This window comes from Cydia splendana, chromosome 5 (assembly GCF_910591565.1).
Source record: "Cydia splendana chromosome 5, ilCydSple1.2, whole genome shotgun sequence".
NCBI classification, from domain to species: Eukaryota; Metazoa; Arthropoda; class Insecta; order Lepidoptera; family Tortricidae; genus Cydia; species Cydia splendana.
The window spans coordinates 13,847,498-13,861,848 of NC_085964.1; the positions used below are offsets into that span (position 1 = coordinate 13,847,498).

At 35.3% G+C, this 14,351-nt stretch overlaps 4 protein-coding genes across 4 annotated transcripts in view; 2 read left to right on the forward strand and 2 right to left on the reverse strand.

The window, feature by feature from the left end:
• LOC134790812 (probable NADH dehydrogenase [ubiquinone] iron-sulfur protein 6, mitochondrial) overlaps positions 1–13,882 on the reverse strand; it is a 90,745-nt gene extending 76,863 nt beyond the window's left edge. Inside the window, exon 1 of the mRNA XM_063761769.1 lies at positions 13,866–13,882. The gene's annotated coding sequence lies outside the window, so the exon portion shown is untranslated. The remainder of the gene's footprint in view (positions 1–13,865) is intronic.
• LOC134790756 (transcription termination factor 3, mitochondrial) lies at positions 335–1,983 on the forward strand. Its single transcript, XM_063761676.1, has 3 exons — positions 335–974; positions 1,105–1,319; positions 1,687–1,983. The coding sequence occupies exons 1-3, from the start codon at positions 460–462 to the stop codon at positions 1,962–1,964; spliced, it is 1,008 nt and encodes a 335-aa protein (XP_063617746.1). The 5' UTR covers positions 335–459; the 3' UTR covers positions 1,965–1,983.
• Positions 1,930–12,933, reverse strand: LOC134790755 (endoplasmic reticulum-Golgi intermediate compartment protein 3). The gene is made up of 8 exons (XM_063761675.1): positions 12,679–12,933; positions 12,447–12,605; positions 11,725–11,864; positions 11,203–11,276; positions 10,804–10,969; positions 10,209–10,398; positions 2,199–2,397; positions 1,930–2,110 (listed from the first exon to the last, which is right to left on the reverse strand). Exons 1-8 carry the CDS (start codon positions 12,770–12,772, stop codon positions 1,975–1,977), a joined length of 1,158 nt encoding a protein of 385 aa, XP_063617745.1. The 5' UTR covers positions 12,773–12,933; the 3' UTR covers positions 1,930–1,974.
• Positions 3,457–4,470, forward strand: LOC134791125 (reactive oxygen species modulator 1). The gene is made up of 2 exons (XM_063762151.1): positions 3,457–3,682; positions 4,286–4,470. The coding sequence occupies exons 1-2, from the start codon at positions 3,549–3,551 to the stop codon at positions 4,392–4,394; spliced, it is 243 nt and encodes an 80-aa protein (XP_063618221.1). The 5' UTR covers positions 3,457–3,548; the 3' UTR covers positions 4,395–4,470.
• Positions 13,883–14,351: the final 469 nt, after the last annotated feature.

The window sequence follows — 14,351 nt, forward strand, 5'->3', positions numbered from 1 at the left end:
TGGAGTTATCGTTCTTCTCCTAGTGAGTATTATATTCTTTGGACGTAAGCCAAAACGAAAGAGTTTCCCGGTAGGCTTCAGTTGGTTCGTTCGAACTAATTTACGTGCGGATGGCGCTCTATCGTTCGATTTTCACGGTAGGGCCCCAGAGCACATGCGATCGCACTAGATTGGGTCACTAACTGACTAACTGTCTTTACACTATACTAAATTAGTGCGCTAACTCAGCTAGCGCACTGCAAATTGTATAATGTAATGCCCGCTTAACACTATCACTACTGTCATATCAATGAAGTGTCAGTCCGATGAGATTTATTCATCATTTAATTTAATTCATAATAATCAATCATTCGTGTAGCAATTTGCTAAGCATTAAGATTTCGGAAGTATTTTTATTTAATTAATAAAAAACTCATGTATTTAGGGGATGCCCAATAAGTGTTTTTTCTAAATATCGAGATGTTTTCAAGAGTAGTTGAAAATGTGTTGTTACATCGTTTTGCTTGTAAATGTGTTCAAATTAAGCAATTTAGCAGTCTAATACAAACAAGATATAAGGTGCCTAATGACTGTGATACAGAACCAAGTGCTTTAGAAAAGGCGTCACAAGATTTGTCTGAATTTACTCCATACTATCCAAAGTCTTTTAACCTAGCCGGATATGTAAATAGTTCTGAAACATTGCAGAAATTGATTCAATTAAATGTCGATCTAAGCAAAATTGAAAAAAAACCTTACTACGCAGAAAAACTTCTTAAATTAGACTTTGATAGAAACATCAAAGAACACCTTTTATTCCTTAAAGATTTTGTTGATTTCGAAGAGCTGGGCAGCTTTATTACGAAGAATTCACTTATTCTTAGTGAGCCTTTAGAAGACCTTAAAATAAGGATAAATTACTTACAATCCAAACGTTTTTCGGAGGATCAAATAAAGCAAATAATCACAAGAAACCCATTTTGGCTTATGTTCACGTAAGTACTGGAAAAATAAAATTTCTAAAAAAAATTTACTGGTAATTTAAAATTATATGAACCTTATTATGAGGTTATTCAATAATTTTTAGAAAACATGAGTTAAAAAATGTTTAATGGATTTTCACAGGACAACAAGAATAGACAGAAGATTAGGATTTTTTCAAGATAAATTTTTATTACATGGTAAGGAAGTGAGATTAGTGGCATCCAAGCAGCCGAAACTAATTACCTATAGTCTTCACAGTGTTAGGACTAATATGTTTGCCTTGAAAGAAGAGATGGGTTTTGAACAACATGAACTCAAGCAGTTACTTTTAAAGAAACCAAGGCTTTATATGATCAGTAAGTATAATACCTCTACCAAATTTTTTAGCTTTAATATATTAAACTTAACTATTATTAGATTTGTCTCATCACAGTTACACACTTTGATTCGGACAGGTTTTTTTGAAGTCTAGGTAAAATCCAAACCCTATGTAATTATATTTTTGAATTAAAATAAATTTTCCATAAGTTTAGGGAATATTGTGGTTTTATTAAAATGTTTGTTGAGCCTTAGCGGATAAGATATTAATAGTATGATTAAAAATATCAAACCAATGAAAGCAGGCAACTATTAAGTATTAACCTCCAATAATTGTAAATTGAACATTTTAAGTATTTATATGAATCTTACAAGTTAAACTTAACTTATTTATTATTGTTTCAGGTCAGAAGACCCTTCTAGAAAGATTTAATTACATACACAACACAATGCAAATATCTCACCAAAGGATATTGGAAGAACCAGCAGTACTGTTAAGTAGGAACTTCAGAATCAAGCAGCGTCATATATTCTTACAGAAACTTGGAAGAGCTCAGTATGACCCAAAAAAAGAAAACTATGTTCCAATTATAAAATTGGCTGAAGGTTCTGATACAGAGTTCTGTAAACAGTATGCAAAATGCAATGTTTTAGATTATAATTTATTTCTTAAAACATTATAAAATACATAGTTTAACCAGTTTTCCCTAGTAATATCTTGTTTTGAAATGCATTTACTGAATGGTACAAAAGTGTATCAAATATTCCTGCCACAGTAAACACTCCTCCAACTATTGCACAGATGTTAGTAGCAAAATGACCAATAGACCTGAAAAAAAAATATGATTTCTTATTACATTAAGTGTCATATAAACAGAACTATTAAATGTGCAAAAGCAATCTGTTGTATTAATCACCTTTCTTTTTCTGTATATTTGACCATCAATGGTGACAGTTCATAAGTGAAAAATGCACCCGGCATTCCAGATTCTGAATGCACTTGACTAGACTTCTGGTGTCTAGTTACCGAAAACTGATTGGTGTACAAAACTGTACCATCTAATTTTACATATACTGTTGGAACAATTTTTATGTAATATTGGAACATCACAGCACCTGTAACAAAAATACACCATGAACTTGCATATATGCACGACATGCACGTAAAAAATATATATAATATATTATATAAAAGGCTTATTATATCTAGGCCCCAGTACACAATGGCCCATGATAGTCCACGACAAGCCAATGCCATAGTGTATACAATGGCGAACAATTGGCCATTGTGGCGCGCAATCGGGTAGTTGTCGGTTTTATTGGCACATTTCAAAGGAATCGTGGCGCGGGCGTAGCGTGGCTTGAGCTGTTCACACAGTCGCCCATCATTTCATCAACGTATGTTGTGGATTGTCAGCATCCACCACCGTCCATAGAAGTAGCATCCTATAGAAGTGGTGTGCGCGTGCCTCCGTGAGGGACAAAACATACGCAATGCGACAATATTAAAAACACGTTTTAACATTCCTGACAATATACCAAAAACAATCTACGTAATTCGGTCGGGTTATTTGTTGCCCACCATAGCCCATACTAACAAAAAGGTGGGGAACAAACAAAAAGTGAGACTGTGACAAGGACAAGGAATAGTACCGCTTTCTCTGCTACTCCTACTGAAAGTTCTATAAGTGTATCTCGTTCGGTCATTTGGCCCCTCCCCCGTGTCTTCTCTATATTATTGTACCTCTATGCCACCGTCACACCACCGTCTTATGCGCCATTTTTGACAGAGCGTTAGTGAAGGTCTCCGTTTCAGCTTGGGCAAAATGCTTTGTTCTCCTGTACAGGTCGCAAATTTTTCGCATAATTTCATAGAAGTTTAACGTTTAAAATAACAATAGCACTGCGTGTGCTATCAAAATCGTTGCAGACTTGTCTGTCTAGGGCTCTAATATCACCATAAATCTAAAATTGGAGATTGATGCCAATTACATTTCTGATCAAATCGGTCGATTTGATCAGAAATGAAATTGGCGTCCCGTCTGGATACCACTTTACCGTGCGTAACTATTTTTTTAGTTGGCAACATAAATATGGCACGTTGGCTTAAAGGTCTCGTAATCAGGCCATAAAATCCAAAAAAAAAAATCTGCTGTCAGTCTGTTCTGTCACTTGTCAATGAATTAGAAATTCATTGAATAAAAGAGATTATTTTATTTCTGAATAAAACTGATATTTGAAATTCCGGCGTATAAAACTCATTAAGGATGCCTGCTGTACCCGGGGGCATGTATGGGCACCAAGGGCCTTCTTGTTTCGACAAAATGAAAATGGGTTTCATGATCGGATTTTGCGTTGGTATGGCTAGCGGTGGACTCTTTGGTGGATTTACGGCGTTAAGGTTAGAAGTTTGTATTTACACAATTCTCCGTTTTACCTTTAATTTGCAGTTACAATCGATTTCTGAACATAAAAATGTTTAATGTTTGTAGGGTCTGCTGCACTTGAAATAGTTATTTGTACAACAAGAGATCAAAGTTTGATATTTCTTCGAGTGCTTATTTTGAGTCCCGTGCAAGCGAAAGATTCTAGAATCTTGAGCGTAGTAAGGGATTCAAAAGCGCACGAGATGTAAATAACTTTGATCTCGTGTAGTCCACAAAATTTTTCACCCTAAGCAGTGAGAACATACCTAGAGGGACAGAGATAATAGAACCCAAGTATATCGAACTTGTATTAGATCCCGCATGTTGAAATGACATTTGACTATAAAGATCACTTGAATGACATTTTGTCTCACTCAGTGAGCAAAATGCGATTTTGCTCACTCATTTTGTCTCACTCGGTGAGCAAAATGCGATTTTGCTCACTGAGTGAGACAAAATGAGTTAGTGAGCAAAATCGCATTTTGCTCACTGTTTTTAAGAAGCAAAGTACCCTTGTTCGAGCTGCTGAGGTGAAAATGGTATGTTCTGTATTCAGTATGGTTATTTTACTGTTGTAGGTATGGTGCAAGAGGGCGAGAATTAGTGCACTCAGTGGGAAAAGTAATGCTGCAAGGAGGTGGAACTTTTGGTACATTTATGGCTATTGGAACTGGAATTCGCTGTTGATTCGGAGAATAACTTAGTGTATTCTGTAGTTACATAATTATTGTTATATTTGTTTTAATACATAACTAGAGTAAGACTTCTTTTTTATTGATTTCAACTCTTATTTTTAGAGTGATGTATAATCATCACATAGAAACTTTTCTGGCAGAACCTTCTGATCTTATGTTGTCTATACTAAAGTATGGTATTTATTGTTGAAATTAAATAAACACCAATATAAGCAATTTATTAACCCGTGGAGTGCCCTACACAGACACATGTGCTGGTAACTAGTATAGGAGTTCCATACTACGGTAATTCTGGGGCGCTCCAGGGGTTAATGTTACAGTTGCTTTATTATGAGTGTTGATACTACATGCCTCTGAGGATTAAAGGGAAAAAAAGAGATAAATAATTGTTCTTCGGGATAATATGATGCAGGTATAACTTTTATCAATAGTTGACACAAAAATAATCCAGCAATTGATTATTACCAGTGATCGGACAAATCATTGCAAAACCATCAAAAATAATTTATATCTTAAAATAGGACAAGATTTATTAAACTCATATTATGTACACAGTATCTTTATAAAATTTCCAGATTATACTCAAAAACCGCAGTTCAAAATTGTAAAAAAAATTGTATCTGTTCCATACTATATTTATTTTTGCGATAAATTGTCTGAACTCTGATTATTACATTCTTGTAGTTGTAATACAGTAAGTATACAGTAAGTAAGTTCCGGTTCCGGTCGTCCATTAGTAAAGTCGCTGTCACTACGCTCCTAAAATAAAAATGGATAACTCGATATAAAGACTGTGGTTGTAGTGAAATTGTTGTTCTGTATAACAATAAAAACTCGGAAAAGTGGTGAAAGTAAAGAACTCTGTGTATACCGTGTGGACTGCAATTAAAACCAGTGTTAAAATATATTGTGAATATAACCTATAAAACAAGGCTGTCACTTTCCAAAGACTTAGCAAGGAAACAACATAAAAATAAAAACCTAGTGTTGCCAATGCAAACCACAAATTTCTACCAGTGACATCTCGGCAGTGTAGACAACCTACGAAAAATTATACGTTCCAATTCAAGCAGGCACAAAACGCTATCCAAGATATCAAAACAAAATGACAGGGGAAATGTCAAACACCGAGCTTTACGCTTTGATGAAAGAAGAACTAAGAAATCAAGCCGTGCTGATAGAAAACAATTCTGAAAAAATTCTGAGAACGATAGACGATAAAATAAAACCATTACAGGAAGAAAACAAGATTCTCAAGTCAGAAGTAGAGATATTAAACAAGAAAGTAAATACATTAGAGAACATAACCAAACAAAACAACATTATAATACATGGTCTAAATGAAAGTGATACAAGTTATACGCAGCTATCCAAAAACGTCACACTTCTGTTTGAAAAGTTGGATGTGAAAGTTGAAAATAGTGACATTAACAAAATGCACAGGATAGGCAGAAAAAAGGAAGACAAAATAAGGCCAGTACTAATCTCTTTCACCACATACAATAAGAAAATTGAAATTCTGAAAAACAAGAAAAAAGTACCAGAAAAGATGTATATAACTGAAGACTTCACTAAAGCGACTTTAGAAAAACGTAAAGAACTACAAGGGGAGCTTAAGCAGGAGAGAGAAAAGGGCAATAAAGTGTACATTAAGAACGACAAATTAATAATCAAGCCCAAAGAAAATGAAAAACGGAAGCGAGAAGATTCAACATCCCCCTCCCGTCAGTCCACCTCGGCAACAGAACACCAAGAAAATGACAGAGGAAGTAAAGGCATACTTGCCCCAGCAAAACTACATAGAACAGATCCCTTTGCATACATGCGCTCCAGGTCGAACTCCGTTACAGAAATAACTACCCCGAAACCATAGGAATTAGCGGACATCGGTAGCGGAAGGAATAAAACAACATTAGATAAACAACATATACAAAAGAAAAAGTGCCCCAACCCGGTTGGTCACCGTGGGGCTCAAGACCAAAACCCCCTAGGCTCAGCGCCAAATCTGCCAAATCTGCCAAATCTGACAAATCTCTCAAAACAAGTAGAAACACCCCAAAGAAAAAGTTACAACAACTACAGTGAACATACCAAACTAACAAAGAAAGATAAAAATATCAAAAATAGCTTTTACATATCAACCCTCAACGCCAGGACTTTAAGAACTGAGGAATCCCTACAGGAGTTGGAACGAGCGCTGGAATATATCAACTGGGATATAATTGGCATAAGCGAAGTGAGGAGAATGGGTGAAAAAATTGAACAGTATGAAAACTACATCCTATACCATATTGGGAATACACCTGGCCTGTTTGGAGTTGGGTTCCTCGTCCAAAGATGCCTCAGCAAGTACATTCAGGAATTTATTGGAATATCGGAACGGATTGCTCAACTAAATATTAACCTACCGGAATATGGAAGTATTTCGATAATTCAAATATATGCACCAACAGAGATAGCACAAGAAGACATTAAAGACACATTCTATGGAGATCTAGAAAGAACTCTTGGAAAAGCACACAAAACAATATTCCTAATGGGCGATTTCAATGGCCAAATCGGTAAAAGACAAGCCGGGGAGGACGCCATTATGGGTCTACATGGTACTGGCAGAAGAAATAACAACGGCCAAAGATTAATAAACCTTGCACTTACACATAACCTGAAAATACTCAACAGCTATTATCAGAAAAAAATTCAAAGAAAATGGACCTGGATATCGCCTGATGGTCAAGTAAAGAATGAAATAGACTTCATACTCTCCAACAAACCCAAATTTTTCAAAGACATAAGCACTATTAATAAACTAAACTTCAATACAAACCACCGAATGGTAAGAGGTACAATCTATCTGAATAAACCCAAACCAACAAGAAAACATATGAATCAGAAAACGCAACCAACACATATTCCACTGCCCATTCCGGAAAATTTACTCACATCATTAAAGAACAAAAGAACGGAAATTGAGAACACTGTGAACATACAGGAGAAATATAATTTATTGGAGGAGGAAATTCAGAAAGTGTCTGAAAAATTAGGCTGTGTAAAAAAGAAAAAGGATGGTATTGGAAACAAAGCCAGATCTCTCATAGATAGCAGGAAAATTCTCCTTGGAAACAGAAAAGAAAACAGGAAACAAATTGCTGAACTAAGCAAACAAATTAATGAGGAAATCAGAATACACCGAAAGGCATTGAGGAGCAGGACCATCCAATTCCACATAGAAAATTCGGGAGGTGTAAAAAAAGCATTAAAAGAACTTAAAGAGAGCTCCAGTTGGATCCCAAATATTAACAGTAAAACACCAGGAAAAAAGGAGACAAAACGATCCAAAATAATAGAAATAGCTACCAAGTTTTATTCAAATTTATATGACGACACAAACGATACAGAATCACATTATTTGTTAGAAGACAATGAAGAAACGGTTCCTATAATACTAGAATCTGAAGTAAGGAAGGCAATACTCTCCCAAAAGAATTACAAAGCTCCAGGGGAGGACAAAATAACAAATGAAGTGCTTAAGGGATGTATAGACTATATCATAAAGCCTATAACAAACTTATTCAATCACATACTTACCAATGAAGTCATACCAGAACAATGGGCATCATCAACTATCACTTTAATTCACAAGAAAGGAGATGTCGCAGAAATAAATAATTATAGACCAATCAGTTTGCTGTCAAACCTATATAAAATTTTCTCAAAAGTTATATTAAACCGGATGTCCTTGGTTCTAGACGAAAACCAGCCTAGGGAGCAGGCAGGATTCAGAAGTGATTTTTCAACCATGGACCACATCCATGTCATTAAGCAAGTCATAGAAAAATGTAATGAATATGGAAAAATATATTATCTGGCATTTATAGATTACAACAAAGCATTTGACTCTCTTAGACACACACATATCTGGGACGCTCTGCGATCACAAGGAGTACTTCCGAAATATATCAGAATAATTAAGAACATATATAAGGACGCAACAGCAAAAATACAAACAGAAAGAATAGGAGTACCATTCAAAATAAAGAAAGGAGTACGTCAAGGAGACCCCTTATCGCCAAAGCTGTTCTCAGCGGTGCTGGAACATATTTTCAGGAAAATGGACTGGGATGCTTTTGGAATAAACATAAACGGTGAAAAGTTGAATCACTTAAGGTTTGCTGATGACCTGATTGTCCTGAGTGACAATCAGAGGGACCTGGAGAAAATGTTGGTACAACTAGAAAAAGAAAGTAATATTGTAGGTCTGACTTTGAACACTGATAAAACCAAATTAATGACAAATCATGAAAAAGCACCTATCTCACTGAACAACAGCTGTATAGAATATGTCAACCAGTATACGTATTTAGGACAAATTATCTCACCCGAAGACCAAATGACAAAAGAAATAAACACTAGAATATGCAACGCGTGGAAAAGCTACTGGTCGCTTAAAGAGGTCATGAAGAACCCACAGATACCAATCAAAGACAAAACAAAAGTATTCAACTCTTGTATATTGCCATGTCTGACATACGGATCCCAAACATGGGCTCTCACCGAAAAGCATAAAAAAGCACTGCAAGTATGTCAAAATAACATGGAGAGAAGCATTTTAAATATAAAGTTAAGGGACCGAGTCAGACTAACCAATATAAGAAGTAAAACTAAAGTTGCAGATGTAACATATACGGTGATGAAACTCAAATGGAACTGGACTGGACACACTATAAGAAACCAGAAGAACAAATGGTCCAAGGATATCATAATGTGGTACCCAAGAGATGGGAAAAGAAGGAGAGGACGGCAGAGGAAGAGATGGGAAGATGAGATTATGGAAACAGCCGGCAAAACATGGAGGAGAAAAGCCGCAAACAGAAAGCTATGGCAAGCACTAGGGGAGGCCTATGCCAAAGGGGCAAGCTGATACCAAAGATACCGATGTCACTGAATGAACATGTAATTTAAATTATAAAGATAAAATATAGCTATTAATTAAATGCATTAAAATTGAAATTAAAATTCATACAATATTGGAAACATAAATTGCATCTAGTGTAATAAAATAAATCGATAATAATTAAATATACTAACTATAACTTCAATTTAAATAATCAAATGAGTATTATGCGTACTAGTAAAAATGAATTAAGAATTGAAATATCTAATAAATGTGCCAAATAAATTAACTACTTATATAAATAAATTGAATTTGTGTCTATTCTGAAGCAATAGATACTCAAATTAATATAAATTTTAAAATTATCAAGCAATGTAATACACGAAATGGTTTGCATGTTAAAAATAGTAAGCTAGATAAGAAATGCATGGTAAAATATATATATATATACACATACATGTAACTAGATACTAAGTATCAGAAATAAAGGCTAATTGAATTGAAAGTATACAGTAAGTATCTGAGGGGTTTTGACACTAGTGTGTCAATTTACACTTGGCACCTACTATGTATAGTCACTAGGTACAGTCAAGTGTAAAAATATGGGTGCACTCATCATACTCAAAAATATGTATCATAGCTGTTATGTCAGCGTATTAAGAACTATGGGACATATTGTTAAGTAAGTTGTATGCACCCATATTTTTACACTTGACTGTACAGTAGGTACTCTATTATGTAAAAAATCATTTAGTTTTCCTAGTATAAATGCATCATATTCAAATATTCATATGACATGTTTGAACAGACACTGTGGTGGCCAGAAAACAGATAAATATTTGAAGCCTACTAGGTTAAAAACTTTTTTTATTGTGTTTGATCTCTATCAATAGTGATTATAATTCATATGCTTACCTTCCTTTGCCAAACCTATGACACCATCTAATGGAGCAGTATTAGCACTTTTAATATCTGTCCCAAAAGACAGATGTTGAATGATGTGGGTTGTATTGAACACCGAAGAAGAATATGGTTGTACATCATGGACATGGACATGATTGATTGTGAAACTTTTTCCTGGAGCTATGTGAAAACTCCCACCAACCTAGAAAATAAAAGAAAAATATATAAAATTTGGTATGTATTTTAGATAGACGTAACATAAAGTATATTGACAGTTGTGGGTGTGCATTTTGTTACATAGCAATATCTTGCTCACACTGGTGCGGTATGCGGATATGTATCAGTGTGGTAACCGCACAATGAGGATAATCACGCAAAGCTTGACGCAGATGGCGCTGCAATCGCTTATAAAAACATGTTTTTAGAAATGCCAAATCCAAAGAAACAAACTACAGACAACTTTTGTATTGTTCCAAAACAGATGGAACCATTATGTGGGTGTGGGTTTTTAATCTCATTGCAAAATATTTTTTTATTCTGCTGCATTTTATTTTATTTATTCCGTAGGTATAGGTATAATTTTACAGTGCTAAGATTAAGAACATACCCTGTTTACTTCCATGTAGCCATAAATCTGACACCCTTCTTTGAGAGCCATATTGGTTTTTTCAACGGATTCATCATCTTTACATTGCTCAATAGTAGATAAATCTGGCAAAGCCCATCTTCTTAACTTATATGCTTCTTTAACATCATCACAGGTGTTGCAGCATCTGCAAATCGAGTTTTAATAAGCAGATTAATCTTGAGAAATGTGTAAATATATTGTTTTCCAGAAAGGAAAATGGGGACTATGTTTGTTTGGGGAAGTGGTTGCCCACTTTCATCTTAAAATATTATTGGCCTCTAATTTCATGAACTGTCTTTGGATAGAAGGAGATGACCTCAGACATGGTTGGTTATTGCATGTTATGACCCAAGGTAAATTCCATAAATAGTTACTTACTGATTTTCCTTTAATGAAGCTCCATAGCAACTTCCACATGTGACTGTGGCCACTTCAGAGGAATTTTTCTTTACCTGAAAAAGAAAATACAATACAAATACTACACACAGCACACACTACACACTTAATAAAAGAAAACAGAAACACAAGCAGAGGTAAACAACTGGCGGTCTTATCGCTACAAGCACATGGGAACCTATTTCACTAACAGTTACACACAAGCAATGAAAATGGCCCAAACATGACCCTTTTCATTGTTGCTGAGTGTAGTTCTAGGTACCCTGGTATGGGTTAGTAGAGTTTCAGATAATCCTAAAATTTATAATATACCTGTCATACAGGCTTTTAGCATAAGGTAGCCAGGTTTACATAGATTGTCAATGAGGTACTACTGCAAAGAAAATAATTAAAGATATAAAAGCCTTAACTAATTAATTTCATCTATTCTTGTATTGCTGTTATTCAATTAATTCAGTTTAAAGCCAATTTTCATAATCACACAGCACATTCAGAAACACATACAGCACTTGTGGAAGATATGAATTCTTCTTTCTGTGGCTCTTCTATGGGTGTTCCATTTAAATCCAGTCTTCTCTTGTGTATGTTGTGATCCATCTGCAGGTGCTGCTCACCAGAAGAATCCATTGCGTCCAGAACTAAATCTAAAATGTGTATTTCAAAGATGTTAAATAATAAAGTTGTGTTTAGAGTTTTGGAGCTTCAATAAGATACAAACCAAGTGTTGTAGCAGTTAAATGTAAATGTTAAATCTTAAGTTACTGATTTTATTGATATTCAGTATTCAGTCACTGATTGCCTTCATAGTTAGGTAACACATCAGAATAACAAAAAAAAATTGCTTTGCTTACTTAAACATTATCTTGGCCATATCTGGCTTCCCCAAATTTTATACATTAGATTATTAGTTAATTATTAACACACAAATTTGTCCCTGCCAGGCACAGATGGGAATAGGTGTTTTTATATCAATCATTCCAATTTGTCCCGGCCTCATGTATGGCAGTGGTGATGTGGGCCCCGGACAAATGGTAAAACACCACAATTGTTTCCCTTCTGTATGGGAAACTATTAGGATTAGACCAAATGTGCTAATAGAGATAGGTCTTAGAGACAGCTTTTGGGTGTTTTGTATGCTTATTGATTTATTCACACAATGTGAGTAGGTTTTATGTTTTAAGGAAAATGCATTTTATTTTAAAATAAATTGATCAATGTATACTTACAGCTGCATGAAATGGAGGGAATAACAATATCCAAGTTAATTCTCAACTTATGGCCTCTTGAAGTGTCTACGAAAAGCTCTTCCGACACATTTGGCGACATATACGTGTGCAACTCGGACAGGAAGAGAAGAATCATTACAAGAGCGCCGCTAACAGTTACTACAAAGAAAAACCACGTCACTTAATCGAAGGTAAGTTAAATTAAATTTGTTTAAATTGTTTATAGAATTACTTGCGGCTCCCGTTGCAGTTTTGACTCTGAAGTCTTCTAATGTTTTCGCGTAAGCGTCAAGTTGTTTAAATCTATCAATTAGCGGTGTAGACATTTTAGATCTGATGTGTTATTTACGCTTGTGTCTAAACATATATTTTATTAACGATCACTTAATTTTATTATTGTGTAAAGTGTTATAAGAGTCGTACAGTGCTTCTGACTAAATTATACATTCGAAAACAATAACTATTGCTACTAGCTTTAAAAGTTAGTATCGTGAAACCAAGCGAAACATAGCGGAGTGGGTGTCACTCTATCCGGCTGCCAACCAGAATGACAACAATGAGTCAAAGACAACATAAAATGACAACTAGATTTTTAAAAATGCTCGCTATAGGCCAGTCCAGACGGGAACAATTTTTTGACAATCTGACTGATTAAATTGTTCGATCAAATCAGGTGGTGCGGTCGCAAACGATAATCTAATTCTAAAGCCCTGTCCAGACGGGACAGTTTTTCGCCAATCTGATTAAATTGTCCAATCAAATCAGGCCGTGCGGACGCAAACGCCAATTTGGCTCGCCTATTTCGTCCGCCGATTAGGACCGATATTACCGATAAGATGGAGGTGCGAACGCAAGAATAGCAATTTGTGACGCTAGTATTTTCGTTTGGGGGCATTTTTGTAATTTAGAAGGCTCAAACCCATATAACCATTCCAGTCGCAGAATCATCAAAGTGGTAACTAAATGTCAGATGTGTCGTAACAGAGTCCACACAATGTGTCTACAATTGTTTCGAAACAAAGTGTCGTCGCCGTGTGTACACTTTTCCGTAACAAGGTGTCGACACATTTGTGTGCACTTTGCGTGCGGTTTGCGATTAAATCTGACAGCAAATTTGTGACAGCAAATGTCAATATAAAACTAGATGAAAACCCGGCTTCGCTCGGGTAAAATAAATAATAGTAATAGGTAATACTCATTTTAAATTAAGTAATTATTTACTTTTAGACTTCATACCTTCATCAAGGCGGTTACAAACCTATCTCATCTCAGAAAACTTTAAATCCGTAACATACAATCATAACTCGAAAAATTTACTATTCCGATATATCTAAAAACAAATATGTAATTAAAAAAACCTAATCCGCTTTTCTGGTAGCAGTTCGGTTCTGTAAGGGTCGCAGTTCTAACCTAACTTACTTCTGGTTGCAGTTTGGTTCTATAAGGATCACAGTTCTAACCTGACCCACTTTTCTGGTCGCAGATCGGTTCTGTGAAGGCCGCATTTATAACCTAGCCCACTTTCCAATCTCAAAAGAGGGAACCCTTTTGTACCTACCCTTCATGGCACTAAAGTGAAAGTATGGAAATTATCACTACTATTTCATTCTTTAATATTAATGCCTATCCGTTAATATTAAATTCGTTTACAAAAAAAAAACTGAATAAGTGCGAGTCGGACTCACCCATCAAGAACGGAACACTTTTTAATATTTGTTGTTATAGCGGCAACAGAAATACATCATGTGTGAAAATTTCAACTGCCTAGGCCTATCACGGTTCATGAGATACAGCCTGGTGACAGACAGACAGACAGACGGACAATGAAGTAAAACTGAAATAAATGTCATATACCTACTAAGAAAAACCGGCCAAGTGCGAGTCGGAATCGCTAATAGGTTCCCG